Source organism: Antechinus flavipes, chromosome 2 (assembly GCF_016432865.1).
Source record: "Antechinus flavipes isolate AdamAnt ecotype Samford, QLD, Australia chromosome 2, AdamAnt_v2, whole genome shotgun sequence".
NCBI classification, from domain to species: domain Eukaryota; kingdom Metazoa; phylum Chordata; class Mammalia; order Dasyuromorphia; family Dasyuridae; genus Antechinus; species Antechinus flavipes.
Genome location: NC_067399.1, coordinates 420,507,094 through 420,529,142, shown reverse-complemented (window position 1 = coordinate 420,529,142; position 22,049 = coordinate 420,507,094). Strand labels below are relative to the sequence as shown.

The 22,049-nt window shown below is 37.5% G+C and overlaps 1 protein-coding gene across 6 annotated transcripts in view; it reads right to left on the bottom strand.

Annotated features, from left to right (window-relative positions):
• The window catches only part of TENM2 (teneurin transmembrane protein 2), a 1,239,558-nt gene that overhangs the window by 118,249 nt on the left and 1,099,260 nt on the right, over nucleotides 1-22,049 (bottom strand). For all 6 annotated transcript variants that reach the window (XM_051978860.1, XM_051978861.1, XM_051978862.1 and 3 more), the window contains one exon: nucleotides 5,254-5,448. In XM_051978860.1, coding sequence (XP_051834820.1) covers nucleotides 5,254-5,448 — 195 coding nt within the window. The remainder of the gene's footprint in view (nucleotides 1-5,253; nucleotides 5,449-22,049) is intronic.

Genomic DNA, 22,049 nt, shown 5'->3' with positions numbered 1-22,049 from the left:
GGTACCTTAGAAACAGGTTCAGAGATGTTAACACATATACCCAAGACTCCAAAGGTAGTAGGCAGCAGAGTTGAAATTCAAATCCCTGTTCTCTGCTTGCAAACCCAGGGCTCCTTCCTCTTTATATGAAGATTCAATAATCAAAGTTATTAGAGGAATAAGACCAATTGTTTTTTATTTTAGTTATTATGGTTTTTCTAATAATTGAATAGGAAACATGCTTTGACCAGTGTTCTATCAATCCCAGTCCTAAACAGGAAGAGAGTAAGCCTCCAATTTCTTGTCTCATAAAGTAGATTTCTGTGCACAGGTATGATCTCAAAGTTTGTTTATCTCATTTAACTCTCTGGAAAATATTCTTTTTGGAGGGAAAACAGTCTTACTCTGTACTACTATTAATAGAAATGTGGCACACTGAAGAAGATAATTCTAAAAGTAACAAGGTTTGAATATAGAATAACACTCTAGAGATCTTTGATTTCACTTTGTGGACCAAAGGGGTGTAGTTTCCCCAATTACTCAAATTCCCCAGCTCATAAAACATTCAGCACTGAGGAACTTCTGACCTGAAGAATTTAGACTAACTAGAAATCGTTCTTCCATGGGGCTTAGAGATTGAACCCACAAAGGACTCTCTCCTTTGTGTCTGAAAGAAGCTCTTTTTAGGTTATAATGTTTCTTGGGGATTTAAAGGAGCCTCTCTGCCCCCAACTTTTTACTTTTTTTGTTACAGCCATTCCTTTAAGCATTATCTAAAAGGTATATAATATGAGAAAATCAGGTTGCAAGTCTAGAACCTAAGGAGTTCACTGAACCTAGGGTTCACTGAAATCTAGGAATTAATTCTTGAAGGTCAGTTTTATGTGAATAAGTTCTCATTAGACAGATGAGTACAATAATTATACTCACTAATGTGGTTAGAACTCCTTTGCTATTTACTTAATAGTTTGGGGAATATTATTGCAATTATTGTTGGTGAAGTGAATCCTTTCCAGTACCTGAAGACTAAATTTCATCTAACAGGTCACAGGCTTAACATTCTTAGGTAGAAAGGGTAGAAAGGTTTCTTTGACAAAACAAAGAATGGATAAAATTCAGGAGTTGTAAGATATCAGCTGGTTCATCAGCTACTGTGACCTATTGGATAAAATACTGGATTTGAAGCCTGGAAGGTTTGAGTTCAAATTTGGCCTCAGACTCTTATGAGTTTTGTGACTCTGGGTAAATTACTTAACTCCTCTCAGATGAGGAGTGTTTCTTCATCTATAAAATAGGGAATAACAATAGCACATAAACCACAGGACTGTTATGATGATCTCTTGAAATAAGAAAATTGAGAGTGATTTTCAAACCATATAATGCTAGCTATTGTTATTATTGGGGCACAATGGGTAGAACACTAGCTCTGAAATAAGGAAGGCTCTTCTTCCTGATTTCAAATTTAGCGTTAGACACTTACTAGCTGTGTAACCCTGGACAAATCATTAACCCTGTTTGCCTCAGTTTCCTCATCTGTAAAATGGGCTGGAGAAGGAAATGTCAAACCCTGCTGTTATTTTTGTCAAGAATACTTCAAACAGGATTACAAATAGTCAACACAACTGAAATGACTGAATGATAAAAATTGTTCTTGTTCTTGTTGTTATTAATGGTTAGGTTCATATTGTTTTAAGAAAGAGAATCTTAGAGAGGTATATTTATTTCCTATCCTCAGGTTTTTTTCCTTGCCTCAGCCATTGGATAATAGATTTAGAGCAAGAGGAGACTTCAGAGGCCATAATATGAAACCTCCTCATTTTAAGAATAAGATAAGATAAACTGTGACACAAAAAATAATGTAACTTGTCTAGAGTCACACTGCTAGTAAGTTTTTGAAGTATAATTTGAACCCAGCTCTATCTATAATGCCAAGTTATGGTAAAGTGCTGAATCTATCATAATCCTTTTTTTTTTAAGGAAGCAATAATAAAAGTAATATACAAAATTTTTTCAAAGCATTCTACTTCCAGATAAATTAACTATCTCTACCCTGTTCAGAATTATAGTAGCCAGGCAGGGAAAAATCTAGAGAGATTTATTACTTCAGAACTAGAATATCATCGAATAAAGCACTTACTTCACTGAGAAATATGAGCTAACTATTTCTGGCCATTGTCATGGATAAATACACCCTTATTTCTCTTTAATTAGAGCAGGTAACTGGAAAAAAATTCAGATTTGAAAAAGATCACTTCCAGTGATTTTTTTTCTAAATTTTTTTAGTTGGTTCCAGCTTCCTATGATGCTGTTGGGGCTATCACTGAGTCTTTAGCAGAGAAGAATAATCATGGTGTTTTATAAAGCTTTATAAATGGAAACATTACTGTGCTTAAAAAGGGGACAATGGCCTTTACTAGCTAAGTACTATGTGCCTAGGAACGCCAAGCCCCTGGCAGCTGAAATCATTAGAACTCATTTAGTCTCAGGTCCTCTGTAGATTTGACAAAAAAGGGTAGTGAATGCATTTTAGATCCCTAAGGATGAAAAAGGAGGTCAAGGAGTTTCACAAACAATATGTACTAGAAACCCCTGAAGAACCATGAATTACACTTATGAAGTTAAATGTCATTGAAAAATGACTCAACCATGAAACTGACATGGAAAACATGGCTGACTTAAACTAATTTGTCAATCCCTCTTGCATCACTTTTCCACTCCCCCAAACATCATAGAGTGAAACCTGACAAATACATTGTTTAGTTTTCATGTGCAAATTCGTTAATAGAGCAACAACGTTTATGCAGCAAAAATTGTGGATCACAATTATCGATTTTCATGCCATTGCCATTTCAGGTAAATTGTTTGAACGATATGACTATGATGAATATCAGATATAAAAAGCTAACTGGAAGAAAAAAAATGCTGACCCAGACTTTCTAATTCCATTTCCTATTTTGAAAACAGCATATGAATCACTCTAGCCCATTCTTTGGGGCAGCACAAATCAATAGAGGAGATTTCATCCTTTAATAAGGCTCCACGTGGTTTCCTTGTTTGTTGGGGAGGTTAATTTATTCCAAAAATTTAAATAAAACTGGTTGGGTTTGTAAAAGAGTTAAGAAACCCCTTGAAATTAATTCTCCTAGTTTCTTGGGATTTAATACTTGTATGAACAATATTTACTGAAGGGAAAGATTTTAAAAACAGTAATGTCATTGCTCTGGCACTATCCTTTTGCCAAATGATGTATGCAAAAGGTCGTTTTAACCTTCCTTGTCATAGTATTGGCCTCTTCCATGTTTTCAGCGAATGCAGCTTTGCCTCCTGAAATCCATTTATCTTTAAGAACCTTAACCTTTCAAGCACTGTTATTAAATCAGTACTTCCTCCATCTAAACTCACAATTTGGTTTTATGATGCAGACCTGGGGGCTACCTTTTATTACAGCAAAGACTTAGGAAGTTGAATGGAGACCCAAGGGAGGAGGATGGCCAGAGAGTCTGGGTCTCACTCAAGATATTATTACTGATATATTTCAGTATATCATGAGAATAATTTATTGTTATCTAAAGAGTCCTTAGTTTTTATTACCTGTGAAATGGGTGTAGGATTCTAACCATTTTTTTTGTAAGGAAATCATTTTCTAGTTCTTGGGCAGAAGAGAAATCATGGGATTATAGATTTAGAGCTAGAAGGCCATCAAGTTCAAATCCTCTTATTTTACAGAGGACAAAACTGAGGCCCAGTGAAATTAAGTGACTTGCTGATAGCCACACGGGTAGTAAGTAGAAGTTGGATTGGAATTCCTTTTGTGCTCTTTCCACAGTATCACACTGGGTTTGCCTGCATGTATATCTATGTGTGCAGATGCTTTCAGCATCGTTAGTTAATTCCAATGAAAGGGATATCACAAGTTGTATAAAAACCTTAAATAGATGGAAAATAGTACAGCTTAATGAAACTGAAGCTTGCGTCTGTTCTCCCTCAACATTTGGAATACTCATTTTAATTTTTCAGCCCATTTCAGTGGTAAGGACAAAGGACATTCCAAATCCAGTAAGTTAGCATCTCCAAATATAAATTGAGTGGTTGATACTCTTTCCCTTTTCCTCCCTCTCTCTTTCTTTTTCTTCTCCCTCCTTTTTTGATGAGGCAACAAGGGGTAAGTGACTCTTCCAGGGTCACACAAACGAATAAATGTCAAGTAATGTCAAGTATCTGAGGCTGGATTTGAACTCAGGTCCTCCTGATTCCAAGACTGGAGAACAAGACACTGTACTATACTCAGCTACCCTACACACACACACACACACACACACACACACACACACACACACACACTCACTCTCTCTCTCTCTCTCTCTCTCTCTCTCATCTCCCTCTTTTTATCTCCCTCTCTCTTCCTCCCTCCCTCTTTCTGTTATTCCCTCCCCCTCTCTCCCTCTTCTGTCTCTGTCTCTCTCCTGAATTCTGGCCATATTTAGTAAGGTTTGATTCAGTTTGTTAAATCCCCTAATTTCTACCCACACATGCCTGAGGCTACTTAAATGTGTGATACAATGAGCCTTTTAGTATTCATCAAATCACTGTTCTCTTGCTGTACATCCACTTTCCTCTAATTCTATGTGATTGTATGTAACCAGAATAATTTGCCCTACATGATGTCTCTAAATGACATGGATACCTGTAGTCTTTCAAGCCTGACTGCTCTGTATTGATATTAATTTTTTGCTGAAATATTTGCACAGACTTATATGGGTTTCAGATTATGGGGAAGGATAAAAATACCACTAGGGAGGGGACAGTCTTGTTTTTGCTTTCTGAATAAATTTAAAATTTTTCCATTTGGAGAAGTTGAAAGAAAGAAAGGGATAAAGAAGGAAAGAGAGAGGGACCAAGAGACTAAAATAGAAGAGGAAAGAGGGGAAAAGATACAAAAAGAGGAAAGAAGGCACAAAGATGAATAAAGGCAGATACTGGAATTGAAATAAAGTGAGAATCAGTGATGAATGAGAATAATTATTATGATAATGCTAAACACATTCAAACACACATACATCCTGCAACATCCCTAACAGGTTTTGTTCCATTCTCCTACTTAGGAGTCACACTCCTAAGTATCATGGATAATTTATGCAATAGGACACAACCATGGAAACCTTGGGTCTAGAATTAGCAATGGACAGTTGTGTTGTAGCCCTAAGCCTTCACCACCTTCTGAAGTTTCCAAAGAGAGGGCAAGAGCACAGGCAGAGAGTACATGCCAATATTTACCTTCCTCACAGTTCCCTCCTTTGTAGCCAACAGAGCAAACACAGTTCCCTTCAATGCAAGAGCCGTGACCTCCACATGAAGGATCGATACACTGACTCAGGGGTACATCACATTCTGCGCCTTTCCAGCCGCTGTAGCACTGGCACGTTCCTTTGGAATATTGTCCATTTCCACTACACAGGACAGGGCAGGCAGCTACAAAAAAAAGGATGACAAAGTAATAGGTCACACAGTGAGCAAGCATTAGAAAGTCTGCGTCGGAAATCAAAGAAGAAAAGCCATTTTCTGCACTGAACTTAGAAGTCCAAGAGCTAAGATTCTGACTTTGATATTTACTGGTTGTGTGATTGGAGATGTGTTACTTAAATCTCCCTTAAGTCTCAGTTGTATTGTCTGTAAAATGGCAATAATAATACTATTTCTACCTAACATATACGTTTTTCCCTTAAAAAAGGGCTTTATGATCATAAAGTATTAGCCTAAGTGAGCTATTGCTATGATTATTAAACATGCATACCTTAAGTTTGTTTGAAGCAGCTAGTGATACAATAAATAGGGAGCGGGGACTAGAAGGAGGAAAACTTGAGTTCAAATCTGGCCTATGTAACAGCCATGCAACCCTGAGCAAGTCACTTCAGCTTGCCTCAGTTTCCTCAACTAATGTAATTAAAAATAGCACCTACCTCAAGGATTGTTGTGAGGATCAAATGAGATACTATTTGGGAAAAAGGACTTAGCACAGTGCCTAGAGCCTAGCAGGCACTATACATGCTTATTCCCTTCTCTCCCCCACTGATCACAGAATCTTCAAGATTTTTGACAGCAGTGGAAAAATACAGTTAGATTGGAATATTAGTGCAGTGGTGGGTGGTATGTATATGTGGTCATCTCCATTTTCTTGATTTACATGTGTCCATGAGAGGAAGAGAAAGACAGGGCTAAGGTCATCATCCTGGCCCAATGTTTTGCTTTATTATTGGGGAAAGGTTTTTGTAATTATTAATGGGATGGAATGCTGAAGTTAATGGTAACTCTAGAGTTGGGAACTGTCTCTGCCTTCCATGCTTGTTTCTTCCTCTCTACCCCACCAACTCTTCTCTCTTTTCAGAAATCACTGAATTGTACCTCAGTTGAAATCACCAGCAGATTTAAATGACAATATGATACCTTTTAGCATTAACTATTTAAAGCTATCTCAAAATTATTTTGAAACTTGGATAAGACTGGGTAGGACCTCTAACATTCAGAGATCTTAAGCAGTAATTAAAGTAGATTATTACTTATCCTCAGTAGCAACTGCTTGTGTTACCTCTTATTTTGGAACATGGGATCGGCATACATGATTGTCTTATAGTATCATATGTATTTTATTGGTGTAGACATACATATGCAGATATGCATATCTACACACACATACAATTCTGCAATATCTGCATTTTTAAAAAAAGCTTAGACCTGGGTAATCTCTCCATTCTTATCCTCTTTATTGCCTATATAACTCATCTGGTATATATTGCTTAGGGACACCTCTTGTTTTCGGAGCTCTGTATGTTATCTAATCTCAGTGCTGCTGTTTATTGATTCACATGTATATGTCTTGCCTTTCCAACTAGGTGTGAGCTTCTTTAAGGCTAAGGCCATACACTGCATTTTTTTGTATTCTTTCTTTCTCCTTCTATTCCCCAAACCAAGCACAGTACTGTATGTATGCCTTGTCTAAAAGAAAAAATACTGTTCATCAAACAAATAAATACTTATTGTATGGCATTTTGTGATTCTCAAATAATGGAGAAATTAATTAGATATGAATCTATGTAACAAATGGTAAGAAAGAATATATATAGTTGATATGATCATGTGAACACAATTATCATATATAGAAAAGCATTGAAAGGATCACAGATTAAGAGCTGAAAGGGGACCTAAAAGATCATTTATAGATATGGAAGCCCAGATAGGGGAAGAGATTGTAATAAGAAGCAGAGGTAGTCTTCTAACCTATATTAGCTAACTCCACAGTCAGTGCTTGTAGCATTATCCTGGCCTGTTTGCTTAACTTGGAAAATAGCTGGTCCAATAAACTGGGATTGGCCCATGAAAAATGTTGAAAATAGAGGCCTATTTTGAAATGGTATCTGGTGAGCTATTTGCAAAAACAAATTGGGCAAAATGTCCAATAAATTCCACAGGCTCATCTTGCCATCAGAGGAAAAGAGTGGGTTAAGAATACAGAGTATTCTATATTTACATACCAACATTATAGGGTAAATCTTCCAAGGCAAGGAAACTTGCTTTCTTTTTCTTGGGTCTTCTAATAGGGGGAATCTATTTACAATGTATACAGCTATGACTGACTGACAAGTCACACCACCAGTGTAACCTTGTGAATATTCAGGGAAAGGGAGAAGAGGAAACAGCATTAAACAATTTACTGATAAAAATAATTTGATCAGCTTTTTTGTTTTTGTTTTTTTTGAGAGAGAGCTGGATTTACTGGCATGTTTTTGGAGCTGAGGAAAAGTTTGAAAATTTCCTCATAAAACTCAAGCTAAAAATCTAGGTAAAAATTTAAGTACCTAGGTACCTAAAAAAGAGGCACCTGCTTTTTGGATAAGAGAATAACAATGATAATTTTAATTGACTAGGGATAGGCAATCTTTCTCCTTCCTTCCCTCCCTCCCTCCCTTCTTTCCTTCCTAGAAGTTTGAAGTGATAGGTTGTGGTGGAAGTGGGATCAGGGCTGGGAGAAGAGTTGAAATTCCCTAATAGGTTTAGAATAGTTTTAATTTTAAATCCAGTGTCTGGGAAATCAAATAAATAATTCAGTTTACCTAAATTATTCTAGAAAAATTGAAATTAGGACAGAAATTTATTCTCTTTTGCCCCTTTGGGTTTCTAGCAACATATGGGATGATGGAGAAGGATGCCTGCTGGTCAAGACAGAAATTTTTGCAGCATTGTCTCCTTGACCTGCATGTGTTCCGATGCTGGATTGACTGGGGCCAGACTTTTACTTGATCAGCTGGTAACCCTTCACATACTAAAGGAGGAAGGAAGTCACAAAAAAGGAGAATATATTCTGGGGGATGAGAGCAGAAAAATAGGTCCCTGGAAGGGGTCACTGCCATGACTGGCAGCTGTTCTGTGAACTAAAAGTGGGGCAGGCACTCCAGGGAAACATGGAAGGATGTCAGGCATGAGGCTCTCAGCACTGGACTACTTGGACAAGATCTATGTAATCAAACCATGCATGAGGGACACAGAACAGAAGCTGGGTTTGTAGGAGCTGTTCAGACAGCTGAGATCAGAGCTAGGGAATTCTCACTCATCTCTTCCATTTCCCCATCTTCTTCCTTTTTCTGGTGCTCATTCTCTGAATTTTTATTTCTTAAGAGTCTATTTTCCATTTCCTTTTGTGTTTTAAATCAGGCAATCAATGAACGAGCATTTATTCAGTGTTTATTAAGTGCTAGGCAATGTATTTTTAAGGGTTAGGGAGCTCCTTAAGAGACACACTTTCTATGTAGTGGAATGCTTTTGTTCTATAAGAAATGATGAGCAAGTGGATTCCAGAAAAGGTTGGAAAGATTTACATGAACTGATGCTGAGTGAAGTGAGCAGAACCAGGAGAACATTGTACATAGTAACAGCAAGATTGTGTGATGATCAACTATGGTAGACTTTGTTCTCAGCAATATAGTGATCTAAGAGAGTTCCAATAGAATTGGAATAGAAAATGCGCTCCATATCCAGAATAAAAACTATGGAGACTGAATGCAGATTGAAACCTACTATTTAAACTTTTATTCCTGTGCTTTTTCATTTTTGTTCTAATTTTTCTTTCTTAACATGACTAATATGAAAATATATTAAAATGATTTTATATGTATTAATCTATACCAGATTGTTTGCTATCTTGAGGGGGAAGAAAGGGAGGGAGAAAAAATTTTGGAACATAACATCTTACAAAAATGAATGTTGAAAACTATCTTTACATGTAATTAGAAAAAATAAAGTACTATTAAGTGAAAAAAGACATGCTAACTGGGGAAACAATATGCAAATAATTAGGCACAGGTAAAATATGAACAAAAAGGGAAGAAACTAAAAGGGAAAGGTGGGGAGAAAGGGAGCTGGAAATTTCCTGTAAAAGGTGAGATTTGAGCTAAGTCATGAAGGAAGAAGTCAGAAATGAGGAGGAAGAGCATTCTAGGCATGAGGAAGAATCAGTGCAAATGTATGATTAGAGGATGGAATGTTGTGTCTGAAGAACAGCAATCCAAGGTAGCTGGATTGTAGAGATCATATAGGGAAGTGTAATATAAGAAAATCCCAAGAAGATAGGATGGGGCGAGATTTTTAATGGTTTTAAATGCTGATAGTGAGGAAGGTGAGGAATGTGGCAAACCCTTCATGTTCAGAATTACTTTGTTGTCAGGAGGATATACTAGATTAGAGAGAAATGAGACAATTAGAAGGCTTCTGCAAATAATTCAGACAAGAGGTGATAAGAACATGTATGTTAAGTAGTGGCTGTTAAAGTGCAGAAAAAAAATGAGGTATATGAGAAAAGTTCTTAAGGTAGGAATGACATCTGACAATAGATTGAATACATTATTTGTAAAAACTGAGTAACCAGGAAGATGATGTGTCCTCAACAATAATGGGAAAGTTGGGAAGTTCTATTCTGTGTATGTTGAGTTTGAGGTGCTAAGCAGACATCTAATATGAGATGTCCAAGAGGCATCTGGTAATGTGGAACTGAAACAGAAGAAAAATTAAAGATGGATATATGGCTCTGAGAATAATATGCATGAATATGAAAACTGAACCCTGGGCTGCTGATGAGATCACCAAACTTTATAGAATTGAGGGCTCAGAGTAAAAACCTACCATTTTAGTACTGACCCATATGTGTCCTTACCCTAGTCTATCTCAGAGACAGAGACAATAAGGGAGAATCACAAACACTCAGAAGGAGAAAGAAATCCTACAACTGTTAAAACAGTGACATATTTTACCAAAAATACTTCCTACCTTTGGGGCTCAGAGCAAACAAAAGAAAATTACTGATTTTTTTTTCTAACTTCTCAGGGTAGAGAGAAAATTGAACTTGGATTTTTCTGGGCAAACAATTCAGCAGTTTTGGCTGGGGGAGACTGTGATAAACTGGCACTACAAGGAAAGGAGGGGCATTGGTCATTTATTTCTCCTTTCAATTGTTTTCATGTGACTGGATTCTTCTAGATTTGACTATTATGCTCCAGGAACCTCATTATCCTGCAAGATAACTCCTTAAACCTTCCAGCTTACACCTCATCAGTACCCCATGTCCCAGAAGCCCTTCCCTCTGATAAGGGAGGGGGTTGGAGAGCTCTTTGAAAGCTGCCTTTTAAGGAGAAAGGCCCAGGTTAGCCATCTTTTCATTTTCTACCTACTGACAATCCTTTAGACTTTTGCATCATACCCCTTTCAACTGAATACCTTTTCTCCATCCCTTTTTTTAAACTTCCCATTAGATTATAAGCAAACTGAAATCAGGAACTGTCTCTTTATCTTTTTTCCCCAGCATTTAGCACAATACCTGATAAATTTTTGTTGATAATCATCTAGTTTTGAAAAGAAAATCACTTTGCTAGGGGGATGGAGCAGAGGAGGAAACTGGGGAAAAAATGTCATCCGCAAGCAGAGGAGCCTGAAAAGGAAGAAGTAGCTAGCTAGGGCCCTACAATTATGGGAACAATTAGGACAGAATGATAATTTCACTTATCCAGCACAGCTAGAACCACACCACCAAATTCCTGCTAAATGTCAAATGCTAAAAATATATATTCGGCATAAGTCTTTTAAGAAGCAACTACAGACTCAACCTGAGTGCAGTCAAAAATGCAAAACTTCTTTCTGCTTTTTGGCTAACAGAATACTGTCTGGACCCTCTTGGTGTTACTTTAAAAAGCACAAGGCTAGGCTAATTAGAAGAGCGAAGCTCTCTAGTAATCCATTTGCTACCAGGGCAAACTGAGGGCAGATAAATGCCAAGTGAACTCCTCACCAATGCTCCCAGGGCTGCCCTACACCTGAGAACATCTTCTCGAGGGGATAATTGATTCAGTCTCTGACATAACTCAGAACGGAGCATTTCAGCAGCTGAGTGTATGTTACTCCTGCTGGGAAAATGCTACATGTAAGCCAGATGACTAGGAGAGTTAAAACCTGTATTAGATCATATTTTTATAATTATCAAAGCATGGCTATCCCATATTTTTTGTACTAAACTATGAAAAATAACACTGGGCATCCATTGAATATCCAAGGTTTTTCATTAGATACTGAAATGAAGCCAGCAGACTTGTTTTTCATGCAGGTGTTTCTAATTCAACTTGGAAACAACATTCTATGATTTTTTTTAAAGCAAAATCTATTATATTCCAAAGACAAAAACATCATCAAGAGATGTTCATCAGAAAGCTGGTCCCTTTCTCTTTGCTATGCTGGCATCCAGTGAAATGTAGATAACAAGACACAGAAAGGCCGAGACCTACATGAGTGACAGGATGTGGAAGTACATTAATCTTCCCCTACTTTAGAAATATTAAAAATAATATTTTCTCAGAGTTTTGGTCTAAAGTCCTTGGTCTCATCTATATAGAAAAGTTACCTATACTTAATCAATGTGAGGAGACAGTGTCCTAGCATAAAGTTCTCTAGCATCATTCTTGTCAAAAGCTTAACCACTTTTTAAAGGGAGAAGCCTCATCAGCCTCACCTGAAAACTGATTAATCAAAACTGAGAGCACTTTGATTAATTCAATTAAGAGAAGCAGCACTTGAGTTCACCTTCAACCAGGGAAAAAGGAAAATCCTTAGGGGGAGGGGTTAAAAAGGGACTGAATTATTTTAGGAAAAGATTCTCTAGGGTATGGAAAGTTAAATGGCTCAACTTCTTATCTGATGAATCAAAACTGTTTATCTGAACTTTGTAACTAGGTTTTACCTTAATGTGGAATTTCTACTTCTTTTTTGATTTGGGTCAGAGAGATTTTCAAAGGCAGGATGGATGCTTCTCTCTTTGGATTTTTTCTTTCCCTAAAAAATGATGCTGAGATTTACATTAAAAAAAATCTATCTCCAGCAGATTTGTAGCTAAAACAGAGAATACAGTTTTTCTTCAACAAATGCAAAAATAGTTCTTGTTTCTGCTCTTTTTTTCCTTTTCTTTTATTCTGATTTTTTTTCTTTTCATCATCTAGGGAATATGATACTGTGCATGTGATTAAAAATCAACTAAAACATTGGTAAATAGTTATCATTAGTGTTTTACTAAATCTTATAAATGAAAGTTCTTGGGGTTATTCAGGAGAAAAGTAAGTCAGTGTTGCCGATAACACCTGACAAGTTAACAGGATGATGCCAAAAGAAAATTTAAACTTACCTAATTAGTCTGATGTTTATCTTAATGATCAATATGGAGAAATTTTTTTTTCAAAATTCCTTTTTTCACTAACAGGGACTTTATGTGGTGAGATAAATTATCAGTGTTATTTGCCCTATGGAAAATAAAGGAAGAAACCACCTGTATTTTGTCTTAACTAAAATGAGCTCTTCACTTTTAGCACAAAGCAGATGGGGTATCTTAAAAAGGGTCTAAAGTTTCTAAAGTTGGTTAGTAATAAAAAAGCATTGTTAAAAAGCCCAACACTCTGCATGGATGTACTCATGTATACACAGAAATCACAAATAAAGCTGTTTTCAAATAAAAGTGTTAGCATCTGTTCTAGTTTCCCTTTGGAAAACAGATTCTTCCAGAGTGCTTAAATCCAGTGTTCCAAAGGCACCAGGGGACAGTTTTGTTTCTTTAAATCACTAAGGGAAACAAGATATCTAAACACATATAAGAGTAACAGATTTCTCATTCTGGTTTATGATGGGAGAAAAAAAAGACAATGATTGTATGGAAGAATTGCAGCATGACACTTTGTCAAGGCTCTATTAGTAGAGACAGAGGTAGATTCCAGTTCTGTCTTTATCTTTCATTCTGTTGCTCACAAGCCACTTGGCTTCCCGGTGCCTCAGCTTCCTGGTGCCTCAGTTTTCACATCCAATAAATGGTCAGAGCATTTACTAATCACTTTGTAAGAAGGAAATGTCAAAGATTGATTATAAAGTACAAATAGAAAGTGTCATGGCAATTCTGACTAAGGATAACATAATTTTACCTGAAGCAAAGATTATTATTTCCTTCTCAGATTGTGTATCTGGTCTCTGTGGGGCAAAAGCCAGACTAGATTCCCCCAGAACAGGGAACAAGGGGATTCTACCTGACAACCAGGGTCAGATTCACTGCCTCAAAGGGCCAAAGGGCAGATCCACCAAATTCCTCATTCTGATTCTGTCAAATAGCACATTAATAAGCAAGAAAGTGATTCAGGGAAGAATTTCCAGAAGGACAAAAAACTCATCAGGTGTGTCAAATCTCTGACATTCAGAAACCATGTGGGGAAAGCAGCACACGCTGACTTAAGCACTAAAGTATGGATGCTTTAATTAATCCGGGGTGAATTTAATTGCTTTAGTTAAGTGGAAATCGGGTTAAAAATGATGCAGAGCATGCTGGGGTGTGTTAAAAACATGACATATGAGTTGGATGAATCGATAAATTAAAAGTGCACAGATGTTTTAATTAAACCCAGGGAAGTTAACGAAGATCGCTAGAGACTTTTAAGCCTATGATTAATTCAATTCATTTAAAATACCTGTAGAGATATGGGGATGCTTCCATTTTGAGAGTTATAAAAGTTCTCAATCGATAAGTACTTAAGCTGTTCTTCAAAAAAAAAAAAAGTGTAAGTTGTGTTTTTTTTAAATGACTGAGCAGCATTAATTACATAATGAATATTTAAATTCTTTCAAGTACTTAGCAAGCTTTTTCTTAGCTCAAGCCCAAACTGAGAAAGCTGTGGATTTTTCATTATTATTGGTTATGTGACCCAAGGTATCAGCATGGGCTTCTGTTCATCTTCCTGCCTAGAGCCATCTGTTGCCCCATTATCTTACAGCTCCTACCTCTGGTGACTTTGTTAAGAGAGTCTGCCCTGAAGAGCACCCCCTGCCCACTGCCCCTGACCTATCTGCTCTCAAAAGATTGGTTTATTTCCTAATAAAGAGAGGTTTTGCTAAGCACAGCACTTGACGAAAACTGTACAGATCAGATTTATAACACATCAAGTTTGTCTGGGGTTGGGCAGTCTGCCTTCCAAGACTGCTGTGCCACTCCGCTGGTGGGTTTAAAACAAGGGTTTTCGGCTTCAGTATCAATTTAATCTTGGGAGCTGGCTCCTTTAAGCCCTTAAAAAGTTATTTATATTTTGTAATACACCATAAAAGCATCCTTGGTTGCCAAGTTTTCAGGGCTCAGGGCATGGACTATCACTTCATCACCAAGCAATAAATTAAGTTAATATGTACTATTCCTCCAAAACCGGGGAGGCAGGGCTTTCTCCACCTCTGTAGGGGGATTCTGGGAGACAGAATGAATGGAGGTTGGAAGTGCCATCCTTGAGCTCTGCTTCCGTCTGTAATTCTCATCAGAGACAAGAGGGGCAGTACTACGTGCACCTGCTGTGAATGTGCCATCCAAGACTTCATATGAGGCAGAGGAATTTCTCTGATTTGTACCGAGGCCAGCAATTGTGTGTGTGTTGGGGGGTGGGGATAGGCTAAATTCAGATGTCATGTTGAAATAGAAAGATGAAGTGATGTTGTAGGCAGACACCCAAGGTCTTTTGGTTGGTGACAACTTCATCTTAATTAGCAGGGAGTAGGGGGGTAGTTGAAAAAGAGGCAAGTGGGCTGGGAGAGGAATAAGATAGAAAGAAGGAAGGATCAGAGAAAAAAAATGTGGATGTCTCCATGAATGTTCCAGTCCACATGGTCACTAGGGGGGAGGTAGGGGAAGGAGAACAGATGGGATTTCAGCCTTTTTCTTTGGAGAGCAGAGAGGCCAGCTGTTAAACATAAAACCTGCTTCCCTGCCAAGTGAGTTTAGGATGCTTCAAACTTCCAGAAGGAGCCTGTCATCAAGAGGCATTCCTGGAGTGGTGAGGTAAGAACCCACCCCACATAAAACTCATCCCATCGTTATGGAGGGAGGGGGATCTGACAGGCTCTTATCTAGATCAAATGGAAGAAATTGCTATGCATGATCATCTGTCCCAAAGAACAGAGCAGAAAAAAGCAGAGAAGGCTCTGGAGGCATTTTGGCACTGTGGAAACCCTGACTAATGAAGAGTAGATAAAATGACTGATCTCATATTAGAGTGGTCAGGCAGCCTCAGATAGTCCCACCTGCCTAGGTTGCTACTGAAGTGTCTAGCTGAACATTTGAGTGGTGTCCATCTTGCTAGTATTTCATATCAAAGAAGTGGCAGTAGCTTAGTGGGTAGAAGTGCTGGGCTTAAATCAGAAAGATCTGAATTCAAATCTAGAGCAGATACTTCCTAAATGTGTGACCCTGGGCAAATCACTTAGCCACTGTTTATCTCAGTTTCCTCAACTGTAAAATGAAGATATAATGGCATCTGCTTCCCAGAGTTGTGATGAGGATTAAATGAAATAGAACTTTTAAAAAACATCTAGTATAATTCTTGGCACATAATAAGTGGTATGTAAATACATATTCCATTCTTTCACTGTCCCTTCAGAGAGCAGACATCTTCCCACCACAGGCTTCTTTACATGGCTGGGAGTCAAGTAACAACTCCTTTCTTTTGAAAACACTGCATTTTTAATTCTCCAAATTAAATTAAATTCAACAGACAATGATTAAGTTTCTATTATAGGTAAAACACTGCCAGGTAAGTATTGGAAAGAGAGACAGAGACAAAAATCTTAATTCAGACAATTCATGTGGTCCTTGCCCACATGAAACTTTCATTGAGATAGCACTCATTCTTCATCACTTATTTTAGCACCAAATTATATCTACATAAATATGTATTATATATGTGATTTGGTGTTTTATATATGTACAAGTAAATATATATGTGTACATATACAAAACAATATTTTGTGTTTATTATTTATCTGTTTCAAAGTAGTTGTATCTTCCCAATGGAACTACAAATTCCTTGAGGACCCAGGATCATATCTTATGTTTCTTTTGTATTCCTTACAGACAATATATATTTTACAGTGCAAGTTCATAACAGATGTTGATTAAATACTTGTTGAATTCCATAGATTAGATTGTAATCTATCATATAATCTGGAAACATTAGGCATTAATTAACATTTCTATTTTTTCCCATGCATAAAGTTTACCATCAAGAATGGTACTAGAACAGCAAACAGTTACTTGCTCATGACTTCATCATATGGGACTACAGAAATTGATGGAAAACTTCATTTCAATGGAACAAAGGGTAAAGCTGATTTCTGACCAAAAAATACCAGAACTTGCTTATTTGGAATATTTTTGACAGTTGAGCATCTTTATCACTCTGAGACTGTAACTAGAGAGTAAAGGAATTCTAAATTCTTATGTTCCTTCAAGTATCAGAGAATCTTAGAATGCCTCCCATGGAAATATTAATTTGAGAGACAATGAATGGGGGTTGGAAATGCCACCCTTGAGCAATTTCCTTTTGTGATTCTCACTGGGGATAAGAGGGGTAACTATGTACACTTGCTATGAATGTATTATCCAAGAAAATGGCAGAGGAATCTCTTTGAATTGCACCCAGGTCAACAAAGTGTGTGTGTGTGTGTGTGTGTGTGTGTGTATGCTAAATTTAGATATTTAATGTTGAAATAGGGATATGTATTTAAATCACATTATATATACACAAAAATTGAGGTAAAAGGAGTTTCAGTGATTTGTCCAGTAAGACAGAATTGAAGCTCAGATTTCTATTATGGGTCTTGGTTCCAGCATTTTTGGAGGCTTAGAAGTTGACATAGTATATGGTGTTAGGGGATACCATGTTTATAAAGCTATTTAAAGCAGGGATTCTTTACCTTTTTGGAAATGTGTCATGGACTCCCTTGTTAATCTGATGGACCCCTTCTCAGAAGAATGTTTTTCTAAATTTTAAGATTAGGATTATAATAGACTACAAAGGATGCCAAATGTTGGTTAAGATAAATATGTAATTCCCCCATCTCCCTCCTCCCCCCCCCCCATTCAATGACACAGCCTCTCCCTTGACATCTCTCCATGGACCTTTTGGTCAGGAATCCCTGATTTAATGAGAGGAAGGGTCTCTAAAGGATAGGGATAGGAAGGAGATCAACCATTCAGAAACCTGAAACTTCTCTTTGCTGTCTGCAATTTGTGGGAAGTCTCTCTCCCAATCCACAGCCTTGATTTCAACGAAATTATATACCCACTAGGGATGAAGAATAATAAATGTGCCATGTAGTGGTAGGACTTCAGCAATGTGCAAAGAAGAGGATCCCTGCTGGTTTCCCCTGCTTTTAGACAAGCTTGCTAAGAAGCCGAGACAAACTTCTCAAGACGATATTTTACGTTCTGTAGCAATGGCACTTGTGGTTCTCCAGTGACAGCTGTAGAGCCGCAGGAGTTGTCACTTCCAATACTTACTAACTACTTATTACCCAACGACATAGGTTCGGGTTTGTTAAGTTTGTACTTCAGGGTAGGGGTACAAACATGACAAAAATATAAGCAAAGAGAACAGCCAGTATTAAAACGGACAATCAGAAACCCAGATGCAGCTCTTCTATTTTAAAATGCCAACAGGATGTGTGTTTCAAATATTTGAAGAAGTCTATTAAATATACAAATGGACTTAAAATGAAAAAAATATATATATAAAGGAAAAACCCTACCCTCATGCTTATACTTGTGAAAAGGGTGATATACTTTGTCAGAATGCCAAAAACAGAGAGAAGGAAAGTAAAGTAATGAAAAAGCCACACAAGCAGAATAGACAAACTCACAGTAAGCAGCAATTTGAAAATGAGTGTAATTATGGCAGGACAGGAGAAGCATCTGATAGAATATGATACTCATCACTGAAGTGAAAAGTGTCATCTTTACTTAAGGTATGAATCTGAACAGATTAAGCATTGTACCACATAGCCAACTCAATGTTTCTATACAAAATATATATACAACTTTCTTTAATTATTTGCCTATTTCCTCTTAGTTTTTCTTTTCATTCCTATACTTGGCCTCCAACTCTGAAGAAGATAGGCTATGATTTATTTCATAATTTTTTTAACCATCTCATTATCCTTATCTCTAGTGACTGCAGCACTTATAATTTTCTTTTTTTGGGGGGTGGGAGTAGTTGAAATAGACAGGGAGGAAATGTTCTGACCCATGATTTTCCAGATTGAAAATACTTCATACAAAAGCATATTGAGAACTAAATTGCAACCAGTAGCTTTAGAGGATTGCCTTGGGATAACAAAACAAAAACTTTCTTTTAGAGGTCAAATGGGACCAAGAGGCTAGGGTCAAACAGCTGTTTGAATTCTAATGCCAAGGTTTGCTCTGTCCACTGTGCCATGCTGTCTATTCATTCATATGTTTAAGAAAGGCATTATGGTGTAGTAGCCAAGACAGTCAGCCTTAGAGTCAGAAAAGCCTTTGAGACTCACTTTGGCTTCGACATATCACTCACACACACACACACGTTTGTGTATATGTATTTACGTATCTTTTACTGTTTGTTATTATTTCATATATTTGAGATCTGTTTCTCTACTTAAGTTAATAAACCTTTTGAGTCAGGTACTGTAATGTCTCATCATTCGTTCTTCTCCAATGGACTTGTCCTATTTCACATGGTATAGTATAATTATTTCTGTTTGTATCACAGCTCCCTATTTGACTATAAGAGCCATAAGAATAAGCACCACATTGTCTCTAAATTTTTATCTCCTTGGTAAGGGAGGGAGGAAGAAAAAAATTTGGAACACAAAATCTTACAAATATGAAAGTTAAAAACTATCTTTACATGCACTGGGAAAAATAAAATCCTATTGAGGGAAAAAAAAATTATCTCCTCCAATCCTTAGCACAGTGCTCTGCATACAGCAGGTGCTTAATAAATGTTTGGTTGATTTCTTTTCCTCACACTTCACTATCTCTGAGACTACAGAGAAGAGGCTGGAACACATAGGAGGATCATCAATTTAGAGCTGGAAGGAATGGACCTCAAAACTCATCTTGTTTAACAGCATCATCTTAAGGATGAGAAAACTAAGGCTGAGTTTATAGGACTTGCCCAGGGTCACAGAGGTAATTAGTAATAGAGCCGGGACTTTAATCCAAGTCCCCTGATTCCAAATACAGTGCTCTTCCAATTGTACCATGCTATCTTTCAATAAATACTTAGGCACGCAGGAGTTTTCAACATTCACTGCAATTCTGTCATTGCAAGCTCCATCCAGGTAGGGATTTTTATAACAGGAGAGAAGGCAGTGATAAAGCCTCAGATGTATCTGAGGAGATGGGAGCCTCAGCAAGGGGTCAAGAAAGTAAACATGTACTTCTGTCATTTGGACACACGTTCAGTCGCTTTGCCAAAATGGGATCTCTATCATAAACATGGCCAAGTCTCTACCTGGCAAGGAGAACCAAGGCTGCCTGCTGCCTGCCACACAGAAAGCTGGCAGTTCCAGAAGCATCCTGAGTGCAGGCTTCAACAAAGGCATAAAGGTGAGTCTGAATCTGTCATGGGGGAGACCAGGGGCTTGGTGCCTCCTAAGAGTTTTCACTATCAAAAGAAGGTCAATCAGAATGGAGGGCAGAGTAGAGCCTCGATGTCTTCTTGTAGGCTTGTAGGAATTGTGGAACCAGCTGTTTCTTCCTTCCTTCTTGCTGACCCTATTACCTCACCCACTCATAGGTTACTTACTGATAACACTTCAGGAGATGCTCAGGTGCTTGTGTGGTGCTTGTGTTGATTCAACAGCGTGGCTTGCTTTAATATCACTAGCTATCCTGGCAAAAAATTATAAAATTGTAGAGAGACACCCTCCCAGATCACTTGATTTATGTTCCCTCTGAATAAAAAGCTCTGTTCTTTCTGGCTCAAAATCTCAAGTAAGAACTTCACATATGACAAGTGAAATCAGCAGTTGTCCATTCAATCCATTTACTCCAGGCTAGAACAGAGCCACATCAGCCTGCCAGTTGCCACCTGACTCACCTCATCATTTAGTTCCCAAGCGTTGCTGGGGTTCAGGTATCTTCAGGGCTAGACACACTTGAGAGGCAGTTTTGAACCTTTGAGCCTTTCTCAGAACATGGGGTTTTCTGGGAAACAGTCTTAGCTTAGTGTGAAGATGCTTAACTTAGAACCACTAGGAGGACACTGCTTATCTAAAGTTCTTTCAACAGTCATCACTGGGATGGGGGCATCCACATGGCTTCAGCAGCAGCATTCTTGGAAGTGCTTAAGGACATTCTCATTGGGAGTACAGTGGCTCATTGGATTAATCAACAAATATTTATTTTTAGGTGCTCAGGGCAAGCTCATCTGTATGCTAAGCACACAGAGACTCAAAAGAGATAGTTTGTGCCCTGGAGGGGTTTGTAATTCATTTGGGGAAAACAATATATAAATATAGAAGTGGATACAAAATAGATACAAGGTATTTTGTGGGAGAAAACAATATGTAAATGTAGAAGTGGATACAAAATAGATACAAAGTATCTTGTGGGAGAAAACACTAGCAACTACAGGGGTAGGAAAAAGAAGGTCTCATGGAAAGGATGACACTGGATCTAGTCTTGGTCTTGAAGTAAATGAGGGATTTAAAGAGTACATCCATAGAAAGAGGATGTGCATTTTGGGCAGAGAAGAAAGCCAATGAAAAGGCACAGAAATGGGAAATACTTGGAGGAATAATAGAAAGGCTAGTTTGACTAGATTATGGAGTGAGTGAAAGAGACTGATACATAAAGAAGCTGTAAAGGTAGTCTGGTGACACATTAGGAAGTGCTTCAAATGCCAAACAGAGGAGTTTATATTTGTTCCCAAAGGTAAGAGTGAACCACTATATTTTATTGAATAGGAGAGTAACATGGTCAGACCTTGCTTTATTGTCTAAGATTAGGGCTTCTGAGTTTAAGAAGACATAAACATAGAACTGATTTATTTTTAGATTTGAAGAGATATTCACTTGCTTCTGAGGTACTTATTTAAATTTTACTTATAGTACACTTAACATTGCATGCAGAAAGAAGGGGGAAATTTTTTTTCCTTTTAAATATTCCCCAAAGGCTTGATTCACTGTAAGGATCAACAGTTCAATAAAAGATACACAAGGCCATTATTAGAGTTTAGTAATAGCTCTTAGGTATGTGGAGCAACTTCTTTAACAACTACTCAATCATCTGGGCCACAAGGATCAATTATATATCACTGCTAAAACACATTCATTGTATACCCATCCCACCACAGTGCATGCTAAGAATGCATAACACACACAAAAAAAGATACTTTTAAATATCCCAGTGCACATCACATTACGGATCCATAACACAGAATGCATGCTAGTGCAAAAATCAATTTAAAATAAAAAGTTATTTAAGTGGCCAGAGTACTTAGGTTTAAAAGACTAAGAGCTAGGCATGCAGTCATGAAAGATATGGTTTTAAAGATTAATAATATGTAGATGTTTTCCAGTGCTAAGATACATTTATAACTTACATGCTATTATTCAGTCAGTCATTCTTTCAACAAACATTTATTAAGCACCTACTGTGTGCAGAGCACCTACTGTGTGCAGTGCTAGGCGCTGGGAAAGATACAAAATTT